General features: G+C 44.6%; 1 protein-coding gene across 2 annotated transcripts; it reads left to right on the top strand.

Annotated features, from left to right (window-relative positions):
- LOC307231123 (calcium-independent phospholipase A2-gamma) lies at positions 1–24,033 on the top strand. 2 transcript variants are annotated; one of them, XM_080001700.1, is made up of 10 exons: positions 1–93; positions 993–2,109; positions 2,942–3,091; positions 3,701–3,852; positions 4,198–4,292; positions 6,201–6,372; positions 6,738–6,795; positions 7,198–7,392; positions 17,461–17,656; positions 21,736–24,033. In XM_080001700.1, exons 2-10 carry the CDS (start codon positions 1,099–1,101, stop codon positions 22,011–22,013), a joined length of 2,307 nt encoding a protein of 768 aa, XP_079857826.1. In that variant the 5' UTR covers positions 1–93; positions 993–1,098; the 3' UTR covers positions 22,014–24,033. The 2 variants fall into 2 exon arrangements, with proteins under 2 accessions (XP_079857826.1, XP_079857827.1); XM_080001701.1 differs by lacking the exon at positions 1–93 and having other exon boundaries at positions 898–2,109.
- Positions 24,034–25,959: the final 1,926 nt, after the last annotated feature.

The following is a 25,959-nucleotide window of genomic DNA, read 5'->3' on the forward strand; positions in this document are numbered from 1 at the left end:
GGTGTTTTATCCACGGCGGGGAGGGGGGAGGTGTTTTACAGGGCGACAGAGGGGAGGACCGCTCCCCTATTCCAGCACAAGTTAGAGACGCCGGTACGTTCACTGTCTAGATGTTAACGGTATAAATGTTAACTAGCTTAGCAGCCTGCTGGCTGTGTGTGCTAGTTGAAGTTATGATGTGTAATCTGGAACAAGAGTTACATAACACCAAGTAGGTTTAATCACATATATATCAATGTAGGTATATACATATCTATATAGCCATATACATATATGTATATGTATAAAAACGTACATAATGTGTATGTATAGAAATACGTATGTATGTATGTATGTATGTATGTATGTATGTATGTATGTTTGTATGTATGTATGTATGTATGTATGTATGTGTGTATGAATGTGTGTATGTATGTGTGAGTATGTATTTATTTTTATATATATATATACATAGAGAGAGAGAGAGAGAGAGAGAGAGAGAGAGAACGAGAGATGTGTGTGTATTTTATATATATCTATTATATATAAATGTATATTTGTGTATGAATGTATGTATGTATGTATGTATGTATGTGTGTGTATGTATGTATGTGTGTGTATGTATTTTCGTATATATATATATATAGAGAGAGAGAGATGTGTGTGTATTATATATATATCTATTATATATAAATGTATATTTGTGTATGAATATATGTGTATGTATGTATGAATGTATATGTATGTATGTAGCCTTGCTTTGTTTTAATTCCATTTGACTTTTTCGTTCATTCGTGCATGTTTGCATGAATCCATATTTTTTTGTTGTCCATTTACAGTTGTGCGAAAATAGTTTTTTCTGGATTAAATTAACCTTGGAGCATAATGACCCCGAGATGGGCGCCGGACACCTTGGTTTTTACAGTCAGCAGAGCAGTGAACTTGTGGAAGCCTCATGCGTACGGGCCTGCCGCGTCACTTCAGTTTTATCCTTCACACAACTCTCACCACAGGCTCCATGTCCAACAATCCACCATCCAGAGGTTTGAATTCCTCAGCTGGAAGCGTCTCTCACACCAGAGGAGCAGGGCACGAAAGGCATGTCTTTGTAGATCCGGGATGTTTGGACTCCACCCCGGGACCCTGTGCTTGAACGCCTCAGCCTCACGTCGGTCTGCTGATCTGAGTCGACACATGTCCCGCATCAGGAGCACGCTGGACACCGTCTCCAAGGCGGTGAGCGGGACCCACACGGAACTCCTCTCCAAAATCGCAAGACTTAAGCCTCATGCTTCCCAAGCATCTAAAGAGGTTAAGGAAAGGGATGCGACGCCAAAGGCAGAGAAGAGTGCAACCACGCCAGCGTCTGCTCCCCCCCAGATTGATTCCCTTTCCTCAGAGACTACACCTACACTTGTTAGTGTAGAGACTTCTAACACTCCTACCCCTACCCCCAAACTCAGTGCTACATCTGATACTACCTCCGTACCGTCCCATAACATTATCCAAGCAACGGTTCCAACCGCTGTTTCAAACGAGCCAGACCTCAAAGAAAAAAGACTTAGAGATGTTGCTGCTTCCGTCAAAACCATTAGTTCCACAAGGAGGCTGGAGCAGACTGAACTACCACCGAATAGCGAGGCCAAGAGGACCACTATTTCCAAATCCGACCCCCCACTTTTCCACCCCAGCACCCTCTCTGTCAGCTTGGATGAAACTTATAACTACCTATCCCATCACATCAACACTTACTTTAACAGCAAGACCCGGGAGAGGAAGGCGGACGGTAGTGCTAGTTCCTGTGCTTCCCTAAAGGGGCAGCAAAGTAATAATCTAACACCTGTGTGTGATAATAAAGCTCTTGAACCCACTGATGCAAGCGCCCCATCCATTCAGAAGAAGGGCTTAGGACACTACCTGTCGTACTCCGGTGATACTGTCCAGGCTTTTGTTGGAAGCTACATTGCACCGTTGGTCCCAAAGTTCAGGGCGGCAGACTCTAAAAGTGCTCCAGTGAAGGCAAAACAGGCAGAGGATGCTCCAGTCAAAAAGACAGAGTCCGCCGCGGTCAGCGTGGAGCAGAAAGCTGCCGATGAGAAGGCCAAGAGGCTTCTGCTCCAAAGAGAGAAGGTAGGTCTACATCGAGACACGGACATAGTTCTGAGTGGTGTGGTATAGCGTTGTCAAAGTCATGACATTTTAGTTGACAATTGACATACAAATTATTGCAATTCATAATTTGATTGTCTTTTTGTTCATTTTATGCCACTTTCACATCATAAGGCTATAATAGTGCAAATATACTCCACAGTGTACTAATAATCCATTATAATGATTAACAAAGCCTTTATTGACATTGAACTTTGGAACATAAACATTTAGGTAGACAGTTAATTAGCTTGAACCCAACTGGTGGAAACTCATCACATTGATATTGTATTTATTGCAACTTTTCTTGTGTTGATTTACATTTACCCTTACATGTTGATGGAAACATATTATTGTGGAATCTTCACCATTTTACAAAAAGACCGTGGTCAGTTCAAATAACTGCGATCAAGCGCTTATGTAATTGTGACAACTCTAGTTGGCCCTAGCTATATATTCAGCACAATTATAAGAAATAGAGTTGGCTCTAAACATTTTGTACTTCATGATAAACACATGCCAACACTTTTGGATTTGGTCTACTCCTGTGAAACACAACGCACCTGAGCAACTGGACACCTGAGCGCCTGTGATATGGTTCTATATGACTTCAAAATATGCCGACGGTGTCCAGGAAACCATCTGCAAGTAACCCCTTGCTGGAAGTGGGAAAGACGTACGATGATTGCTGAGATATTGAACTACTTGTCAACAATGATAAGCATTATTACAATTTGCTCTGCATAATGTACACTTATGGGAACTAAATTTTAAAACTTTAGAATTAAAGCGGGCCGTTTGTATATCTCCCTAGATCATTGCCAGGTTGAGTGTGGACAATCGTACCCGAGCTCTCGTCCAGGCGCTCCACAAGTCAACAGATGTGAGGATCTACATCAACAGGGTGGAAGACCTCAGCTACCACCTCCTGGAGTTCCCAGAGACCCGGGGTGTGGCGGTGAAGGTGAGCACCCAAACGGGCTTGCAGGTTAAGCGACCCCTCAAGTAATTATTTTCCTTACATTATTCACAAATAACAAAACTCCAAGCTCTTGTTAAAATGGTATGTGGCAAAAAGTGATGTCGTTATCCAAAGTGGCACACCCACTTAAAACTATTTATTCACACTCGTTCTGCCTTTTTGTGACTCAGTGACTACTGCGTTGATGACGAGTCCATTGAGTGAGTCAGCTGTATATCTAGAAAAGCCTTCCACCTCAAAACCTTTGTTTGAAGTGTTGCTTGGAGTGTTTTCTATATTCATTATTGTCGCTAGCTCCTAGTGTTGTTGGGAGTTGGCTTTGTTTAGCTGTGTTTTCTATGGTGTCACTAATACTAGCCATATCCATTGTCCTTTAGGAGAAAATTTGTCTTCTGGGAACAAATTTGCTGCTGTCTGTCACTGTTTATTTGTTTATATGTTTATTGCCTTTTTACAGGTCCGTTGAAATTCAAGTTAAACATATATCAAATCTCAGTGAGGAATTCAAAGAGGGAATTGTATGTGCCACCGTAAAAAGTCATGGGAGATAGACGTATACAATGGTTTTCCTATTTCCACCGTGTCCCACAGGAAAAAGTGATCCCACGTCTGCTGCGTCTGAGACAGGCCAATGACCCCGGCCTGAAGGCAGCGGTCAGAGAATCCCTCTCGCTGGTGGGCTATCATGACCCCGTCAAAGGCCAGGGCATACGGGTGCTTTCCATAGATGGAGGGGGGTTGAGGTAGGCACCAGCAGATAGACAGACCCAGACTTATGCAGCTGGGTAAAATTGCTATCAATTAAATACAGCTCAAAATGTTTATAAGATTAAAATATTAGTTGCCATTTTGTTTTTAAACTGTGCTATAAAATGTTTTTTTTTTTTTTTTATCAATATCATCAGTCCTGAGAAACTATGGAAATGTACCAAATGTCTATCTCTAATATGCAAACTATGAAATATACAAACTATGGCCATATTAAGCCATCGTCGAGCATAAAGTTGAATTCACTTTACTTTCAAATATAATTATTTGTGGTTCTCCCTGTCTTTGTTTTTTTTTTTTGTTTTTTTTTTTCTTTCTAGGGGACTTCTTGCCCTTCAGACGTTGCACAAACTGGAAACCTTGACAGGCAAACCCATTTACCAACTGTTTGATTACATCTGCGGTGTCAGTACAGGTACCGTACTGTCCTCCTACCCTACTTCAGTGTGTGTGCGTGCACTGTGTGTGTGGGGCGCAGTGAGTGGATAAATCAGCATAGCAGAGTATATAACACAGGAGGCTCAACCTGTACCGATCTGCCACTGACCCATTTATTGTCCTGCTTTTGTCTGGTCTCGGTAGAATCACCAACCTGCTGCTGTGCAGACATTAACATTGTTGAAAAATGAAGGAATTAATGTTTGAATGTGTCTCGCAACTTGCTTACCTCATCTATGGTTCAAATTCTTATTGAGATGCTCTTACTAACATTTGAGGTCTACGAGTATAAATTATATAGTAGTGTAAATGTTTGATTGCGTGTCATCAAGTTTCAACGTTTCATTTGTAAATGGACAACGTGTGTCGTGTTAGCACTGACATGCTGAGTCAATGAAGTTAAAGTGACAGATTAGCAACTATTTACAGAGATTGGGCTGAATTGAACGGCAAAGTGAACTGGAGTGAAAGTAGAATATACAAGTAAACATACATTGAGGTGTAATACATGTATATATATAATATATTTATATATAATATAATATATATATAATATAATGTAATGCATTATATTGCATGCCTATATTGCATGCCTATTATTTATTATATTATGCCTTATATGCCTTATTTCCCTAATATGCAAAACGTCCACAAGGGGGTACTGGTGGATCACACTCAAACTCTGTCCGCAATATTTTTCCTTTGACACAATATTAGAATAGAAAAGCCACCCCCCCCCCCCCCCGGAAACTATGCTACCTTTAATCACCACTCAAAGATTGTGGACGTTGCCAGCTTTAGCCATTCTCTCCCCTCTCTCCTCCGGCTCCCTTGCCACTCTGCTAACATAATCTCTGCCGGAGGTTGCTGTCTCTCCAAATTGAGAGTGAGAGACAGAGAAAGCGAGAGCGGGCACTGGTAAGCGATAGAATGATGTGCACACATTGAAAGAGATCCGTCACTCAAATTGTTCAGCCACAACTCATCTCTGCCCTGAAAACCTTGTTGCATCGTGGCACTCCAGCGGGGGGCGTTAATCCCCTCTGATGCCCAAGAGGGGACGGCAGACATCTTCACTGTAAGGATTATGTCTTTAAAAGAAAGTGGAAAAAATATATTGATTTGGGGAATGTTCTGTTGAGGCAAAGTGGACGTTTATAACAACTCAGTTATACTGTGGCTCAACTTGTTTGAGCCTGAGCCGGGGGCAAAAGGAAAATCCATTTTAGGATTCTAGTTGTTGATTCCTAGCAGCAGCAGCGGTAGATCTTGATAATCACGTAGAGTGTTTTTAAATGGACCGTTGGCTGCTGATGAGTCAGTCAGTTAAGTCTCCCTATCACAAAATCATAGTTCGCCTGGGCCTGTGATTCTCAGGTTTCTCGAGGATCCTCAATTTGATACACATTAAGCCACGGACCCCATCTGATAAATGTAGTCTCTGGGAACCCGATCTGAGAAATGTTTTAATTGCTGGATATGTATTAGTGTACCGTTGGGTAGTGAGATGATCAGAACGTTATTATACATTCTCTAATGGTGCTAACGTCTTGTAAATGAAATATTGAAGTTTACCGATTAATAATTTTCCTGGTGCCATTTAGAAGCACTGAGCAGTCTAGAGGGGTTGTTTTTTTTGCCAAAGACCCCATTTCCTTTTATTATTATTATTATTTTTGAGCCAGCGCCACAAATTGTTTACGTGTTTGTAATTCACATTTAGGTCTTAAAAGAACAACCAATTTCTTTGTGTTCACAGTGGAAGGATCAGATTTATTATAATTCCTGTTTGCAGTTCGTTCTTGTATGAAAATAAGACATCATCTCCACCTCTCAATTGTGTGTCTGCATCCGTGCCTTTTGTTTTTGCCTTTTTCTTCTCCAGGTGCTATTTTGGGCTTCATGTTGGGGTTATTCCAAATCCCTCTGAGTGAGTGTGACGATCTGTACAGGAAGCTCGGCTCTGATGTCTTCAAACAGAATGTCATCGTTGGCACGGTGAAGATGGGCTGGAGCCACGCCTTCTACGACAGCGAGCCCTGGGAGAAAATCCTCAAGTCAGTTCCTCGCTTGCCGCATTTGGTTTCATGTGTACAGCGCAGCACTCATGTCACAATAGTTAGGGGTGTATTGTTTGTATAAAAAAATGTGTAAACATACTAATTCAAGTAACGGCCTAAACTCTCAACAAATGCCTTCCGCTTGAGATCCAGTGGGGTTAGGCGTGGCACATTACACCAAACAAAAATAGATTACAGACCCTGAAGCATGCAATATAAGCAGACTCTCTCACAGACTCATTTTCATGGTTTATTTTTTGGCTTATCACAATCACAAAATGATTGTAAATGTCATTAGTACAACCAAAAGATGCCCCTCACACCAAGCCCAAAATAACATCACCTCCAAATCTCTTCAATAGAGAGAAAATTGGCTGTGACCTCATGGTGGAGACCTCCAGAAATCCCAACTGCCCCAAGGTAAACCTTCTGCCATGTTCTGCTCTCATCGAGGCTTACCACAAAGATGATATGGAAATGGTTTGAGAAAATAGTGGTTTTGTAAGGGTACTGCTGCCACTGTGGTGATTTAAAACAAAAGTTCCATGGAGAATTTAATATCTTCTGGAATTATGTTGGTCGGACATGTTTGTGCTATGTAATGCCTATTAAAGTATATGCTACAGCCTGGTGCTGAAAAGCCTAAGCCCTTGTTCACACGGTGTTGTGTATATATATTGTCTATATATAGGTTGTACTTTTTTTTCTGCGTAGCCTGGAATTTAATTCCCTAATCTGCTTAAGACGTTATGCATCATGTGTTTATAAAAATGACAGTATATTGATTAGGAAATGCATCCAGATAAATGTCCTGTGCTGCAGGTGTCAGCAGTGAGCACCATAGTGAACCGGGGCACTCCTCTGAAGGCCTATGTGTTCAGGAACTACAACCTGCTTCCAGGGGTCCGCTCCCACTACCTGGGGGGCTGTCAGCACCAGCTGTGGCAGGCTCTTCGGGCCTCCTCAGCCGCCCCCGGCTACTTCCAGGAGTTTGCCTTGGGGAGTGACCTCCACCAGGTTAGAATCCAATTCCTATTATAATAGGATAAGAGAACACTATTGATCCCAGAGAGTAAATCAGAGTGTTTTATCAGTAAGAGGAACAGAGCCAAATAGATGTGGTACAAAAAGGTAAAAACAGAGACAACATAGAGATAGATGTAAAATGCTAAATGCACAATCGATCATATAAACATGTGAAATGGTAGAAGATGAACAGATGCAGTTTCTTTCTTTTTCATTTTTCTTTACTGACACAAATTAAAATGACAAGTCAAGTGACAGGAAAGTAGCCATGTTTTTTTCATGGCCAGACACCTCCTTCGGGGATGAATTTACATCCACACCTGGGCGTGTGACTTATTCTATTATCCAAAAAATCAGACACAACTGCAGTAAGCTTGAATAAATAACCTTAGATTCTTATTATTTGTGTACTTATTGTTTATCTTTACAAGAACAATTGAATGCTACAGATGTACTTACTGAAGCTGGGCAGGTAGTGCAAACAAAATACAGATATAGTATATAAGTTTTAAATATTGTCCTTAAGGCTGCATTACACCAAGTAATGCAATTTTCTGAACTTCATAGACGTGTTGTAGCCTGTGCTTGCTTGGTCATGATTTTGTCAATATCGCCCAGACCTGCTTAGAAATACATGCATTTCATAGTGCAGAGTTAGGGTTAGGTTTAGGGTTAGGGTTAGGGTTGCAGAGTTGTATTGCAGACGTGTAAGGAGCTGCTAAGACTCTGGCAATCTACACGGATGGGCCCAAAGAATGTTGGTGGTAATCAGCACACAAATAATAATTGAGGGGGGAGGGGGAGTTTAAAATACCTTGTGTTTGGAAACCTTGTTGTCAGCGTCGGCTTCCAGGCAGTAACTCTGTGACAGAAGAGTGAGCGATGGAGTCGGAGAAAAACACACTTAACTCCATCTCCACTAAACAGGTATGCATTAGCCACTGGCGAAACAACAAACATCCATTCAGCCAATCAATAGCCATGGGCCAACTGCTCCTTGTTCCCTTACTTATGACTGAGAGGCTTATTAGCCGACACATGGTGGTGGGGTGGGGGTGGATCGAGCATCATGTTTCTTTGAGATCGAGCCAATGTTCCCGAGTTTGGCTCGTCGTGTCGGCTCCTCGGGAACCTCTCCGGTCTTGACGTGGGACGCGCAGATTTAACGCGAGCAACTGATGCGATCCACGCCCACGTGGCATGGCGTGCACACCACAACCAGATGAACGAGCATGTGTTGCCATCAAACAGGGGAATCCCGTGCCGACGTGCTGTTAATTGGGATCGGTGTAAGTTGAGTAGGTGAGAGGGGAGATACGAGTTGGGGTGGGGCTGGGGGGGTGGGGTGAAAGAGACTGGTTGATCAAAACACAGCTGCTTTGGGAGATTTACCCAGAGACACATATATTAGCTCAGTCCAGCTCTTTCCCAATCAGAAACTGCCTCTTGGAGGGGAGTAATGTTATGAATAACTGTTTATAAAAACCGTACCTGTTGGACAGCAATAGCCCTCCAATAGCAGTAGATACTGCCGGTGGTTCAGCATGTTGAATGCGGTTAATGGGTGGCATTAGTTTAAATCTAGTGAGGTTTAAACTAAGGATGCAAACAAACTGAAATATTTTGATCAAATTTGAACATTTAGATGTATTTTGTTTATATATATATATATATATACACATATATATATACACATATATATATATATTAAGATTTCTTGTTCAAAAATAGTCTCATGGTGTGGCAGAAATTCTTCTGCAATGATCGGTGAGGTTCATCTTCCCGCTACAAGAAAACAAAAAACTGAGAATATTCAAGATTATTTATTCTGCAGAATAAACAGAACGGTTCAGTACTGCTCCAAAGCAGTGTTCTGACCAGACTAATCTCATTTCTGATCAAGAGGGCTTTATACAACAACAGAGGGTGTGGCTTGGGTCAGAAGTCATTTACAAGTCTGTGTCCCTCAACTGTCTCCCTGGATGCCAACCTCAAACAGTTAATTCACAGGAACTTGTAAATGACCTGGCAGACGCGGATTACAATCCCTTACAATGCACCTCCAGGCTCCCCTGTGGTTATTCTTCATCTCCTTACAAGGTAAACAGGGCCAAATGTGATCTGGTTCTCCCATGTTAGAATTGACATTGTAGAGAGAAAGAACATTTCTCTTTACATAAAGTCGAGGGGTTCCTGGGAAAACAGAGACAATGTTTTAAAAAACAGGTAGAGGCCTTTGTCCTCGTTCAAAAAAGATGCTTACTTCGTTTTATATTTTACTCCTCTGCATTTCGAATGATAATGTTTTTCCTTAAACTGATTGCGTGAATCTTACCATTCATGGAGTAAACATGGTTTAATTAGTAGTAGGCACTAAATCCAGGAAATTAAGTACCGTATGTTGCTTGCTAATGAGGGGCTCTTATATATTTTTCATGCACTTTCTTCCAAGTGAAGCAGTGTCTAGCCTCTGAATTGCCCCGAATTGTCCAGATCCTTACGTATCTCACACTTTACCGGCTCCGGCCAAAGCTATGCCAGCAGAGCATAACATGTTGTCAGAGTGATGCCAGGCCTCTCCAGCGCAGGACTTATCTCACCCTTTTTTCCACGGACACCCACACGGAATTCTGCTTTCCCCGTACCCCGCACAATCATCCTTTTTTGTAGGAAAAGTGCACTGTAGCGACTTCACACAGGCTAAATAAATTCTCAAGTAGCGTTCGAAGTAAAGTTTGTCGTTTTATTTGTCAATTAATTTCTCTGGGACTGCGTCCTGTAACGGAAAACTGATTGAGATTCCGATGGCGGGAACGTGGCTGAAATTGTAACTGGGAGTGATGCCTTTGAACCGGAGAAGCCGCGGCATTATCACAGTCCAGCACTTGCCAGTTTAACCATGGATCGGGTGCTTTGGTGAGCCAAAGCCAAAGCACATTCTCTGACGACAACAGAGAATGTAGCGAGAAAAAAACACGAGGGAGGGAGGGAGGGAGGGAGGAGCATTTTCCACATTAAAGCTCTCTTCGTTATCTCTGCTCTATGGACCACAAAAATACGAGACTTCAGACATTTCACAAAGGATAGAGCGCCATGTGTGGAATGGTGAGGAGGGCCTGATTATTTCCGCCTGCTTGCCATGGCGTCTCCCTAGGCAATTTCGGGGGGTGGTGCCCACCTTTGCCAGCTTTTCAAGGAAACCCCAGGATCACTACTTTGCCCCCCCCCCCCCAGTGCCAACTCTGAGAGCCCCGACATGACACCGTCAGGCCGAAACGCCTCAGGACAGCCAAGAATGTCAAGTCCACACTTTCTCTGTCAGCGAAAATGGACGTGAAAGGAAAGTCGCGTGCGAGCCCGCGGAGCAGGGGTGCATCGCTCATAATGTGCACCCCTGGCTGTAATGACGCTGAGGCTTCAAATTAAAGAAAACGTTTAGGGCATCCTCAAGTCTTTTCACAAACACAGGAAAAATAAATGTCTGTTCCTCGTGATAGCCTGTTTTTTTTTTTTTTTCCTCCTTCTCTCCAGTTACAAATTGCATTGTAACTGGTTGTAAACTACACACGGGCGTAAACATACAGTAAACCCACTGTGTCACACAGCTTAGATGGGGAGAAGAAAGGAGTTAAGATTCAGGGAAGCTGCACTGGAGGCTGTTTGAGGATGGAGCCCAGCATCCCTCTCTGTCCCCCGAGCCTGCATGTTGATGCGCATGAGACAAAGATGAATTGATGGAATTTTACATTGTATTTTGTCTTTATATCGCAAAATTTAACAATCAAATCATCTCCTATATTTTTATCAAGAGGCTGTCGACTATCGTGGATTCCCTTATCAGTTCCTCACGGAGTTGCGGTAGAGTAGAGGGAGGTAGGGTAGATGAAGGGAAAGACACTCTTGTCCTTCTCTTCTGGGGGAGCAACCTTTATCACTTCTAAAGTAAATCTGTAAATTTCCAGTTCAGGGATTTGATGTCTGTGACTTCATCATCAATTCCCTTGATAATTGTCATTGTATCAACATAAAAATATGAATCCGTCAATCAATTTGTCAAAATGTCGATGACTTGATTGACAAACATTTTTGCATAAGCATCACACTTTGATGGCAATCGCATGAGTATGTGCACACATACACACAAATTCTCTTAACTGTTTTGCTATCCACTTTTCTTTTACTGTACTCTTTCACACACACACATAAACGCACTGACAGACATACACTATACTGTATGTACACTTGATTGCACTCATACACTTCTTTAGAGATAAGCACAGACCACTGATTACATTGACTGACTTGACTGACCGGTGAGTGAGACCCTGCCCAGCTCGGCCTCCATCTCCAACCGAAGCCCTGCACCGCCTACTCACCCAGCCCAGTCTCCTGAGAATGTTCCTTGGGATCTTACCAGACGGGCTAGACTTCGCTCCACACACACATAAATAAGCCCTTGGGCGCCCGTGTCCCAGTCGCAGGTTCACCTGTTCACAACGGCGTCCAGCGCATCAGGCGATCCACACAGGCGAGTCTTCCTTGGACCACTTTTGGTAGATACTATCCACTGCATAGCGGAAACACCCCACAGGACCTGCCGTTTTGGAGATGCTCTGACGCAGTCGTCTAGCCATCACAATTTGGCCCTTGTCAAAAGTCGCTCAGATCCTTACGCTTGCCCATTTTTCCTACTTCCAACACATCAACTTCTCAAGAACTGACTGTTCACTTGCTGCCTAATATATCCCACCCCTTGACAGGTGCCATTGGAAAGTGATGAACAATGTTAATCCCCTCACTTGTCAGTGTTTTTTATGTTGTGGCTGATTGGCGTAGATCATAAATGTCCTCCATGATGTGACTTTATCTGTTTGTTGTATAGGTGTCATTCTGTTGATCCTGAGACTGTAGAACTCACCATGCACCACACTGAACAGGCCTCTCATTGTATTGCGTCCAGCTGAGATTTGTCTGAATAAATCTTGCATTATACCTGCTAATTCAAAGCTATGCTGAGGCATGCCTAGGGCTGTAACAGACAGGGGGCGTCTTAGAAGCTGAGCGAGGTGGCTTTTGGTACTTGTTATCACCCTGGATGCTCAAAGGTAAAAAACTATTTAACAGAGAGCAGGAAACACACTGCGTCACGTTTTCCCCACTGTTCAACCGCATGAGTTGAGCAACAGGGCTTCTTTCATGATGACGACAGGGTACAGTTTGTGATTGCCTCACAGCAAATATAACAATCAAAAGGTGGATGTGATTGACAGGTGATTCTGTAGTTGCCCCGTAACGAGATAAGGAGATGCAGCAAGCTGCTGTTGCTTTGTACGCTTCACACCAACATTCTGTGTGATCTGGGCCTTACATTGTATTGCGTTGATACTCTATGCATGTGTACGTTCCAGTGCTTCTCCTGAGCTCGCCAGGGAAATAGCCTCCACATAGACCATTACTCTTCTTATTAAGATGGGCAGGGACAATATGCTTTCTAATGAGATGTAGTCAAATGTGTTCATAAAGCCCCCGTGTGGCCTACGCCAAATAAATGTGAGAGGGGGAGCTCCACCCATTTGTATAACTTCAGGCGCTGTCACACCCTCCAATCTTATGGGTCACAGCAGTCAGGAATGATTCAGTGTTTCAATATTGTGTGTGTGTGTGTGTGTGTGTGTGTGTGTGTGTGTGTGTGTGTGTGTGTGTGTGTGTGTGTGTGTGTGTGTGTGTGTGTGTGTGTGTGTGTGTGTGTGTGTCACACACACACTGTTGGGGGGGGGGTAGTTGGACAATATATCTCAATCTCTGTTCACTGCCTGGAGGCATAGTTGACACTGTGTCCCACACAGATGGGTCCCTCTTCTGTTGACAGCCTGTGAAGAAGACTTGAACCTCATTGTGACCTCTGGGACCTGCGATGTGAAAAACCAAAGGAAAGAAGTAGTCGGTGTAATTAGATAATTCTGCATGGAGACCCCAGACGGCCCGGCCAATTTTGGATTATGACGGTTACCAGGCTCATACAATTGCAATTCTCAACCTTTTTGATGACATTAAGGCCCTTTGTATGCATTTGATTTGTTTCATTGACTAGATTTAACCTGATCACATCCGAAGCAGTTTAGTTAGTTTGTGTAGAAGAAAAATAAAAGATTTATGATAAATATAGATGTGTGCATGCAAAAGCTGCTGGTACATTTTAGACTCACCGGTTGAACTGAGACTTACTCAAGTCAGCCACATTTTGAATATTAGACAGCCACCGTGGGAAAACTACCAGATCATTCCGACATACTTTCAAAAGGACATAACTTGTATAATCCTTTGCCATTAAACGTTTTCTGAAGAACACTGCATGCCTGCGGTAAAACCTGAGGGCCTCCATATCGGCCCAGTCCCAAAATTAACCCTGATGACTACAAAAGCTGACTGCAGCACTGATGTGAATGCCCCATCAAACACATGTAAAGGGCCCACCTCATTTAGACAAGAGCGAGCTCTCTGTTCCCCCTCATGCAGAGGCTCATCACGACCGTCACACAAGGCAGCATTGAAGCATAGCCATGGGCTAGAGGAGAAGAACGCAGGGGCATGCACAGGGAGTGTGCTGTCCCAGCTAATGGGAGCCGACGCACACTCAGGCATGAAATGACTTTTACTGATCCTGACGATAGCACTCTTTCCTATTCAAATCAGTGTCTACCGCTAAAACGGATTAACTGGGACAATGGTGATAAGCTCTCCAAAGTTAATGACGGCATGCATTTAAGTAGCAACATGGGAGACCTTTAAATCCTGCCTTCATTTTACCTCTACGGCGTGTATCGTCTTCAGAGAAGTTTAATTTGAGAATATTTAGTAAGAAATCTTTTTTTTTTTTTTTTAATCTTTCCCCACCCCAAATCCAAATTCAGCTTAATTGCCTGAGTTGAAGAAGTGAAATTTGATCCCACCGGTGTGCGAGACCTAATTGGTTCAAATCTTGTTTCAGTCAGGCCATAGGAAAATGAGAGGGGTTTTGATTTGTGAATCGCCTATCAGTCTCCGGAGGAGGAAAGCGTAGAATCAAGGCCGGAGGAGTGTCAGGTCTCCGGAGCATCACCAAGCACTACCAGAGGCAAGAAACAACGACAGAGAAAACCCATGACCCCAATCTCAATAGCTATGGAAGACATCTATTCAAGACAAGATTCAAACATTACCTCCGAAAATCATTATTGTGACCATTACAGTCTTCATTTAACTACTGTTAGCTGGTCTTTTGATCATGTTTCAGCGTCACACTTGTCTTGAATGCTCTAATGCTTTTCTTTTGTGGAGCGCTGGATTCATCGCAGTATTCTTCGGAATGACATTTGACATTCTGTGTAGTTCAAAATCCATGAAAGCATCTCAGTTTGAACTCTGAAAGGTGATATGTAATACTGAGCAGAAGATATTGACGACTCGCAATTCAAAAAATTGGTCTCCTTTGAGCCAAGATGGGCCCCACTAGTGAACCGACTTCTCTTAAAGTGACTTTGGTATTCCACCCTTGATCCATCCTTTCAGAGAAAGTGGTCTTTGTGTTGCGCCATGCCGAGTGATTGACAGGCAGCTCAAATTTGGCTTCTTTTGAGTGCAGAGCTCATTTTCACAATTTGTTGATCTATCTTTCAGATTTGACTTCTCATCCAAATATGGCTGCAAGAAACACTTAAAAAAAAAAAAAAAAAAAAAGCGCAATGTCAGAAAGAACGAAAACTAAATCTAGAAAAAAGGATTGAATTCAAAACGAAATAATCTGAGTGGGATTCTTTTTTTTACCACGATTTCTAAAGAACAAGTCATGTCTTCAATTTGTGGAGTTCTCTTGAAAGAAAAGTTGCTTATTTAAATAAATAAATAAGTCGATTAATTCGGTAATTTCGTGAGTAAGACAGTTAAAAACACTTTCTCAAAGATAGTTGAATCGTCTCTCTAAAAAAAAAAAAAAAAAGTTAATTAAAATTCCAGATTCTCTGGCTTGTTAACATTTAATATTTTTGCAGTGTGATAGGATTCCGACGCGGGTCACATATAGTCTTTGTGAAAAGTGCTCAGGCGGCTCCATCGCTTCAATCTGTTTGATGACTGCCAAAATGCTTTCACCGTGGGCTGAGCCCGGTATCATCCCGACTAAAGGGAGGCTTGTTTGTTTTTGACAGATGTAGAAGGAAATGAAGGATGCAAATGATCTTCTGAATAATTGATCCCGCCAAAAGTACGAGTGAGAGTGCAGCATAAAGAAGCACCAGTCTTCCAATCACACCGTGCAGCTTCTTCGCTGCCTAAAAGAGACTTCTCTTCAAAGACCCTGCTCTGTTCGTTGGCTCCAGGCAGCGATAGCGGGCGCTGCGAGCGGCAAAGTGAAAGGAAAAAGTCCCAACTTTCTGCTCCCAACCCAAGAGAATTGTGCGGTTGGGTGTTGTTAAATGCCTTGATTCCATTGGAGGGAAGTCATTTGTGTTTCCCGCAAAACCGCCCGCAGCAATATATGGAGAGAACCCACAACTTAATTTGTGGCCACGCTAGAATTGCTCCCAAAGTTTATAAAACGAGCCGAAGCTGCAGATCTCTTTCACTTCCAGCTGGGGCCGTCTTGCGCTCGCCGCAGTGTCGGTCCCTCTAATTCTTCATTAGGAACAACAGAAGTCGAGGCTTTTTTTTTTTTTTCTTCCTTTTACTCGTTTGATTAATTTCTTACTCTGCCAGAAGCCCCGCAGGTGCGTAATGGCGTGCTACGGACACAAACAGCCCCCTCAGCTGTTCTTAAGGACTGTGATTCCTGCTTGGTCAGTGAGAAGGGGAGCTGGTGAGGCTCCCGCTCGCACAAAGGACGCTCTGTTTGAACTTATTTGGCCGGTTCTAAATGATTCATATGGCATGTAATACCAAGAGATAATTTCTTCATTTCGAACACCCGGATTCATTCCTCCCTTCAGGTAATTGAACCGCAGCTGACTGGAGAAGTTTGCCTTTGTCATGGTCAGAGGTGACTTTCAATGAAAAGTTTTCCAAATTTAGATTAGATCACCTCTTTATTTATTTACTTTGGTGTCCAGGTTTGTCCTCGGTATTAAGTGCCGCACCAGTCATTTAGTGGCCACCACCAATCTATTATAAGTACCGTGCTATTTGCTCTGTGTGCTGCCCTCAATCACATGACCACATCTCCTTCTCTTTTTCCCTTTTTTCATCTTCAACCCTGAGGCAATGACACAATTTCTCAGTCCTGCTCCCAAGATGATTAGCGGACCTACGACTTTGGAGGCAACCCTCATATTCCCCATCATGCAGTGTGCCCTGACATTGATTCGTACTGGGCGAATTCTCATTACTCCACCGTATCGCTGGAGAGAAGGGACCATCCCCCCTCGTCCCCATAGTCTTTCCTCCCTACACAATTAATGATGGCTAACACAGATGCTCAAGCACATATAGGCACATTTCTCCGTGTATTTAAATATAGATATATGGACATGGGAGGTCTTAAAGTCCCATGCACTCACAGTCCCACAGACAGGGACCTCTTTCCCCTTGTGGCTCCCAAGACGCCTGGGACCCGGCAGCTCCCACCCCCAAGCCTGGCCTCTTTAATGAGTCCTGGCCCCTGTGTGTTTGATCCTACTGCCAGCCCCAAGCCCCTCCGCCCCTCCGCCCCTCCGCCTCTCAGCCTCATGCCTATTCAACGCTCCCCACAGCCTCTCTGCTAACCCCCCCAGTGCCTTGGGTAGACTATGGATCCATAGCAGAGGGCCCGCCGCTTGATATTAAAGCCGGTCGGACTGGAACGGCGAAGCAGGGGAAAAAGAACAACTGGTGCCGATCTGTATTCTTTTTAGGCCTATGAGCAGCTCTGCGCGCCCACATTGATCTGCCCCGTTTTGTTTCATCAGATGCAACAAAATTAAGTCTCAGAAGCGTGGAAATCCATAAAAAAGCCCTTGTGTCTTCTTAATTAATTAGCTTTCGCCCACTGTGGTCCTGGCTTAAAAAAACACAACAGAAATAGTGTTTGGGGTTTTTTTGTGTGTGTTTTAGGACGGAGGTTTGCTGGTCAATAACCCCACCGCTCTGGCGATCCATGAGTGCAAGTGTTTGTGGCCCGACACGCCCATCGATTGCGTGGTGTCGTTGGGTACCGGGCGGTTTGAAACCCCAGGCAAACACAGCGGTACCTACACCAGCCTCAAGACCAAGCTCACCAACGTCATCAGCAGTGCCACCGACACCGAGGGTAAGTCCCACCCATCCGACTCGTTCTCCACAACAGCAATGTCATCTACTGCGGTGGTTTCTCAACTGGCGGGTCCAGTCCAAAACTGGGTCGCGGGTCCTTTTGAAATGCAGGTGCATACATCCACTTCGTCAAAAATCTTAAAATTGCTGCTTTTCTTTTTTTGTGGCGTACGAGTGCTTTTATTTTAAAAACCCCACACGTCGCACCATCATCCAGCTGTTGGACAAAAGCACAAGTGTCTTTCTGCTCAATTCATTTAGTGAAATAAATTATAATGGTTCAGAGTGTTAATTATGTTTGGGTCGTGACTTAAGAACAATGTGGATCCTGAAGCGAGACCAGTTGAGAACCACTGCTCTACACGGCTGAGTAGTACCTGAGTGCATGTCATCCGGATTATGTTATTAGTTTAAGGATAATGAGAACTAACTGCAATCACTCCAGGTTATATTTGAAAAAAAAGGTTAATGTAATTGTAGCTGTATTTGTGAGGATTTTGTGGATTTTTTTTTAAGACAGAAACCTGCAGGTATTCACTTGTTCACAATACTTTTGTGAATATAAGCCGGAGGAAGCCCGGCGGAGCTGGATGGCCGTTGTTCAGTAAGCACACACTGTACGTCTTCACAAGATTTGAGGCGAAACACTGTGGGATCCTCACTGTCACATCTTGTTCATCATAAGGGAAACACCTTTCTTCCTCCGACTGCCCATTTTCTGAAGATTCTGTTTAGGCGCCATTTAGTGTAATTTAAAATTGCTAGACATATTTTCTGGTAATCCGACTAGGTACAAAAATGGGCGCGTAGTTTGTACTCAGCCACATTTCAAAGTGATCTGACGCAACAAGGGCGATCCAGTTAACAGCAACGACCTCGATGCAGCCAACAGAGGCGACAATTAAAACCATGCTGTGTGTCCTCGCTCTACGATGCTTTCAAAGGGAGCGATGGGTCTTTGAAGTCGTCTTATCAACGCTCAGCCAAAAAGAGCGGCAACGCGGGCGGACTTTGTAGCGGCGGTGTCCCGCTTCCGCCCTCCGTCGTCGCTAACGCCTCGCTAACGCCGCCGTCTGCTTATCACCTCTGGACACGGGCACCTCTGCAGCTCCTAAATTTGGCTCGGCCGCTTCCCCGCCGGCGCTGCGGCGTGGAGTGTGACCCAGATGCTGCTCCGCGCCTGCTCATCCATGTATTTGGGATTTATCTCTCCAATTGGGCTCTGTTATTTAGAAACGGCAGATTAGCGGGAGTGTGCGTCGCAGATTTCCTCCTCGCGCTCCATAAAGCCGCCTCCCACTGAAGTGTTTATCTTCCCCCTGATTTCCTCGGGGCGGATCACAGGCCTATCGTTGTGCACAGAGATAAGGGGAATTGGGGGAGGTTATTTTAAATAGTTACACCATTTGACTTTTGTTTTTATCAAATTCCCATAATGTTATTGATTAAGCCGGGGGTTGAAATGATTAATAGAACAATCAAATGATTGATCAAAAGAATGGATTTTACTCATCAAATAGTGTGTTTGGTCATGTACTGTGCCAAATTAGCCAATATGTGCTGTTTTACAGACTCGCCAAAATATGAATTTCCATCTTTGACTTTATGACATTTTTTAAACATGTTTCAAGCTTTTATTTCTGTGCTTTTATTATTCTTTGCTTTTATATAATGCCTCTTTATGCCTTATGTAAAGCACTTTGAACTGCCGTTGCGTATCAAATGTGCTGTACTCATAAACTCGGCTTGCCTTGCCGTTCTATTAATGTGTCTGCTGGGTAAAAACATGGAGCCATTTCAAGATGCGATGATGTTATTTTTTCTTATTTCACCATCATTTTATCAGATAGGACAAATCCTTTCGTTGTTACAGCAGCAGAAGTTGACAGAACAGCGCAAGTCAAAAGAGATAAAAAAGAAATATAATATCATGTTACATCTACATCTCCAGGGGTGAAGGGAGTATGACTATGCTGACGACGGAATGAGCCCGCTATGAGCAGGTGTTGGCGACGGTACGGTGTAAATAGATTTAATAATCCAAAAAACCAATGGATAGATTAGTTGTTTACGAAAATAATACGAAGTTGCCAACCTAGTTTGGATCCAAACATGTATTCATTATTTTTTAGCTGACATAATTATCCACTGTGTCTAATGGGTGCTATTGTTTTTGCCAGAACAGCTACGCTCTGGAAGTGCCAGGAGTGGGCTTTTCCTGTAATTAAATGGTTATAGAAGCACCCTACTGCAAAGGGCTCTTTTGCAAAAAACAAGCATATTTTCTATTCACAGTGTGCACATTTTTTTTTGGTTGATGCAAAAAATGCGCTAAGTTCTCAAACGTGTCAATCTGCGCTGACTCTCCATTGAAACAGCGCAGGAGAGGTTGCCGGTGGAAAACGTTCCACAATTTTTCCCGTTATTGTGGAGACAGCTAAGAGTGTTGTTGCGCCGCTGTTTAGAATGACCTAATATTGACCTTGTCCTTTCAGCTTTAACAGTAAAAGCTGTCAACGCTGAGAATTGCTCCCCCGTGCTTTGCCTTCAAGTTCATTTCCCACGCAGCCATAATTGTTAACACATCCTCCGTTAGTAGTAGAACATAAATGGTGTTTTGGGGGGAAAAACTGAATTTGAAAGCTTTTTATTTGCAACTTTGCAACTGCTTCCATAAATTTCTGCGTCCGCATCTGAAACGGCATCTCCCACAACGTCTTCACGCGGTCCTTCGACGCTGAATACTGCAAGCGATGGAAAAATTTCAAAATATCTTCAAAATCCCTGCTCCCCAGCCCGCGGGCCGGTTTGGTTTGGTTTGTTTTTACACGTCTGGGCGTCTGAACCGCAGCTCACCTCGCCCGCGCAGCGTGAGAAACGCTCGACACAAACAGCTGATGTTCCCCGTCTGACCCCCCCAAGGCGTCGGCTCTTGTTGTTGTGACCTTGTGTGATTTCATTTTCAATATTTTTCTTTTTTTGCCTCTCAGACGCTTTGATTCGCCCATGACAGGGTTTCCTCCTGGCAGCAACACCTCAGAGATACACACGCCAAATAACCTTTGTTGTAGCACACACACACACACAGTAAGACTATGACATTAGCTTTCCTTATACATTGCATTGCTGTCAAAGGGCTGACAGAACTGCATGCCGCGCTGACGTTCCCTCTAATCTTTGAGCGTTTGTGCATATTGACGCTATTAGGCCCCGTATTTGTGTGTCTATCGCCCCGGCAACAGTATCGCACGTTGAGGTCCCGCCATTGCAACGATTCCAGAGCCAGTCCGCTATTTTGATCCCGCCCGGAACGTCCACGTCAGTGAGGTCCCACCGACTGCCAGCATGATTATTCCAGCCACTGTTGTTACCTAGGGACTACTCATTGACATGCAAAGTGGAATGAGACCAGAGGTGTTTTGGAGAATTTCCGCACCAGATGTTTGATTGCGGCGTCCTTTTCTACACAAGTGCCTAATGGAGGCACCGGCATAATACTGAAGACCTTGAAGAAGGTTTTGAAATTTTTGGCTTGCGTAGGCAGAGAGATGTCGCCGGGTCTCACCTGCCATTGTTTTTTTTTTTTGTTTTTTTTAGCAGAAGAAGTGATGCGTGTGAAGTGTTGACATCATAGTGATGGATACACCAGTGTGTGTCTTGGTAAAAATGTACCTACCCCAGTGAATCCCCAAAAGGTTTTACACTGTCCAGAACCGTGCCCCAAATGACTGACGTGCTGAGTAAAAAACAGTTCTTTAACACTAGCACCGTTCATACAGTATTTACAACACAGTATCTTCGCTTCCTCGGTCGGTAGTGGTTAGGGAGGTTCAGCGACGTCGTCGTCTGGTGTAATCGGAGGATCCCCGGTTCGATCCCCGGGTCCTCCTGGCGGCATGTCTAATTGTCATGTCTAACCCAAACTGCCCCCAATGAGCATGTCGGTTGGTTTGAATGGATGAATGTGAGGCCTGGATTGTGTGGCGCCTTTGGGTTGTGAAGGCTGCTCGTCCATTTGCCTTCTTTCCTGAACGTCCCTGATCTTCTCTTCATTCCACCTCCCCTGTCCTCCTCCAGAGGTCCACACCATGCTGGACGCCCTCCTCCCTCCGGACACCTACTTCCGCTTCAACCCGTACATGAGCGAGGAGATCACCCTGGACGAGAGCCGGCTGGAGAAGCTCAACCTGCTGGAGTCGGAGGCCGTCCGCTACCTGGAGCGCAACGAGGAGAAGATGAGGAAGGCCGCCCGCATCCTCACCCGGGAGAAGAGCTCCGTCCGGCGGGCGACCGACTGGGCCAGGCTCAGGGCCGACATGTACAGCGGCCCGCCCTCCTTCTTGTCCAAGCTGTAGAGACGTGACCTTCGCCTTACCTCAGCCAAAACCCCAAACCCATCCTGACACACCCAGTCCAACAAAGCCACCGAGGCCCAATTATATAAGCTGTGTTTGTTTTTTCATTTTTACCAAACACTATGCCTGTTGATCATTAATCTTAAAAGGAAACCTCCCGTATTTATTTTATTTTTTTTAAGCTTAACGTTATTTTCGGGTTTGTGTTTTTTGAGGGTCAGTCAACCTAAGGTACCGGCATCAGAATGTTCTGCGGTTTTAGTGGGATGGTAGCTCAGGAGGTAGAGCTGGTGGTCTAGTCATCTAAAGGTTGCTGGTTCGATCCCAGGCTCCTCCTGCTAGCATGCTGTAGTGTCCTTGAGCAAGACACTTAACCCCTCATTGCTCCTGATGGCTGCGTCCGTCGGTGTTTGAACAATTGTAAGTCGCTTTGGATAAAAGCGTCTGCTAAATGTAATGTAATGTAATGTTTTGATTGCCCCGGTGCCCAACAGATCAGTTGAAAAGATTCTGATGCCAATCACTTTTGTTGACGCCCCAATGATGGAAATAAAATAAGGTTTAGGTTTAAAAAAATTAAAATTAAAATACCATTGATTTCATTGAGGCTGATTAGCACGCCTTCAACTAAAGATAGAGCAAGTTCTTAGTAAATTAGGTTCCTGTCTCGTGTGCCACAGCGGAGTTCCACGCTGACTCAGTGTATCCCCAAATTATGTTGTTGTTGTTTTTTTTTTCCACATGTAAAGAAATGTACTTTATCAGTGAGTACTGTACATGAAGCGCCGCCGTCACCTCCACTTAGAGAAGACAACGTTGAGGTCGGTTTCTCTGTGGTGGTCGGTTCGCCGTCATGGCGGCGCTCCTTTGTGGTTCAAAGGAAGGGATGAGTTGGGAACTCAGAATGGAGAAGCGCTGTAAGCGCTCTGCACGAATGCTTCTTATTATACTGAAAAGCAGGAAACTGTAGATAAGGTACAGTGATGCTGCTGGATGCAGCTTGTTCATGCAAGTGGTTGCACTTTTAACATTTTATCAAAATTGTAAAACAAAAAAAAATGTTATGCCAACCGGTATATCCTCAAAATGTAGTTTCATAGGGAAAAAAAAAAGAATATATGAGTGTTTAATGATCATTTATTTTTTCAAATCAGTTATATTAAACTAGCTACAAGTGACTCTACAATTAAAATAAGTGTAAAAAAACAAACAAAAAAAAACAAAAAACGGGGCGGCCAGTTCTGTATTTGGCTTGAAAACCTTGTGCAGTTCCTCAGTGAATGATTGTTTGATATATATCTAATAACTTGCACTTTTAACACATAGCTACAGTAAGTGTTAACTTAATCATTGTGTTGATGAAACTTTCGCTGGAATGCCTCGCTCAATTGTTGTGACATACTGAATCGGCTGGTTCAGCCTTGAAGCCAATCGAAATAAATTGAACAGTAGATGGGATCCCGTGCCGGGAGATGATATGGTCCAAATGTTTTTCACGTTACGATGGAAGCTTCACTGCAATTTTAACTTGCTGATATTGCAAAGAAAAAGAGAAACAGATTATGTAATTATGTAGGGCTTGTCCATATCAGATAAGTGATTGAAAGATATTCAGATGAAGCCTCAGCACTCGGGGATTGGATTGAGGGTGAAATGTTTTGCCGTATGTTTCTTTGGGACCCGAAGGTTCTAGCTGGGTTGGAAACGCTTTTATCCGATGCACGTGCCAGCTCTCCCTTCCGCCGCCTCTTCCCCGAGTCCACGTTCCTCCGACCGCTGCTGTGTGTGTGTGTGTGTGTGTGTGCGCTCGCTCCTTTCTTTTGAAATCCTCAGCGCTCACCTGCAGGACGGGCTCAGAACAAATGGCTCCTCATGACGGCGCCGCGCCTCCACGTCCTCCGGTAACGCCGCGGTCGCACGATGAAGAAACGATCCGCGTGCATCCACGGTTTGTACCCGGAGGAGGAGAATGCAGCCGGAGTGATCCTGACACGAAACATAAGACGGTCGCGGATCTTTACTCCAGTTGATTTAATTTTGTGGTTTTTCCCCACTGAAACTGTGCAAGGAGTGTTTGAGTATGTAATTAAAATCCACGGCTGAACCTCTCTGTGCCTCGCCTGCTAATTATGCAGCGATTAGGTGATTGTTATCTCAGGTAAGCTGCTGTTTTTCGCGGCTTACGGAGTCGGCTCAGTCGGGGGCCTTGGGTGGTTAACGTGCACTCGCGACCGGATAACCGTTCCCCCGTGGACGGAGAACCGCGGCGATACGGACGCCGACTCTTGGCGCCGAGTTCAAGGCCCTGAACTGGTGATTTTTTTTTGCCTCTCTTTCCCCCCCTGACGCAAACAACAGAATCCATCACGACGCGACGTAACCGCTGCTGAATCTGTTGCGTGTGCTCCGTGTTTGAGCTTGAACGACACTCTGATTGCGTGCGTGTGCGTCTGTGTGTGCTTGTGCGTATGCGCGTGTGTGTGTGTGTGTGTGTGTGTGTGTGTGTGTGTGTGTGTGTGTGTGTGTGTGTGTGTGTGTGTGTGTGTGTGTGTCAAGCCGTCGTGCGTCGTGAGAGAGCGGGCTGAGGGGCCTGTCGGAGCGTGAGTGAGGAGGTGAGACGGGATGAAAGTGCACGGGCGCCGCCACGCCCGGACGCACACGGTGATGGATCCCACCTCCCCTCCAGCGTAAACAGCGAGCTCTGACACGGCGCTCAGCCGTCGCCTACACGCACAGAAACACGGCGCGGGGCAGGAATACTAACGGCGGGGCCGCAGACGCTCGTTCGGGCGGCCCCTGGTTTTGATTACTTCACTGGTCGTTATTAGCGGCTGTATCGGATTGCAGGAGTGACACACACACACACACACTCATACTCATCATCACACATACTCAGTCATAGCCACATGTGGGTTGGGGTGTTGGTGATGTTAGAACGTCCATAAGGTGATGTGAAAGTTCATCATAAATTCACCAAATAACTGTGGCTTGGGGGTTATTGGGGGCCCAGGGTCAGTGTGGCTGTACACCACTTGTTTGTTAATTGGTCTAATGAGCAACAGGTAACCCCCCCCCCCACACACACACACACACACAGGAGGATCCCTTGTCGTGACATGTTTTCCATCTGCTCCAGGCTTGTTCCACCTAGCCCACTCGCTGCAGTAAACTTTTATGTCTTCTACCCCATCGTCTGTGTCTCTGTGCCGGAGGGCCCTGAAAACGCCACTCGGTGGAACTGCCACAAACTATAAATGGCTGACATTTTTTCTTTTGAAAATTCACACTTTGAACATTTTGACGAGAGCGAGCGTGGCACGGCGGCTCGCAGCAGGAAGGTTCTGAGTTTGAACCCAACCGGGGCCTCTCTGTGCCGAGTCTGTGCGCTCTCTCCTCATGTTCGCGTGGGTTTCCTCCAGGTCCTCCCCCATCAATAGAGTGGAGAAAGCAGTTGGACATGGTGTTCATCTCCCTGTCGAGTGAGGACTCGCAGCCTCTCCGTCCGAAGTGGAATTTACTGTCAAATGACGTTGGGAACAAGCAGACACGGAGTGAGGTCAGTGGATTTGTCGGGGGGACTCATTCAGGACTAGTCGTCAGAAAGACCCAAAGGACCCGGCGCCGAAAACAAGAATCTCATGACTCACGCCCGTCCACTTCAGCCGGTGTCACCGGATGAATTCCCTCCATTGATTTTCCTCAGTCCGTCCCTCTGTGCGGTTATTTCAGAGGGAAGGTTCGCACGCCGCGGTGTAGTTTAGACGTTTGAGCGCAGACGACATGAGCTGCAGAATGTCCGACCAGTTCGCCGGTGAGCTCCAATTTCATATGAACCCCCATCGCCAATAGGCTCTGAAAGCGAAACAAAAAGAGTCTCGTGCAATAATCCAAACAAGCTGCCAATGTTTTGGTAATCCAGTTTCATAAGATAATGGACATTGGGAAC

This window comes from Zeus faber (assembly GCF_960531495.2).
Source record: "Zeus faber genome assembly, chromosome: 6".
NCBI classification, from domain to species: domain Eukaryota; kingdom Metazoa; phylum Chordata; class Actinopteri; order Zeiformes; family Zeidae; genus Zeus; species Zeus faber.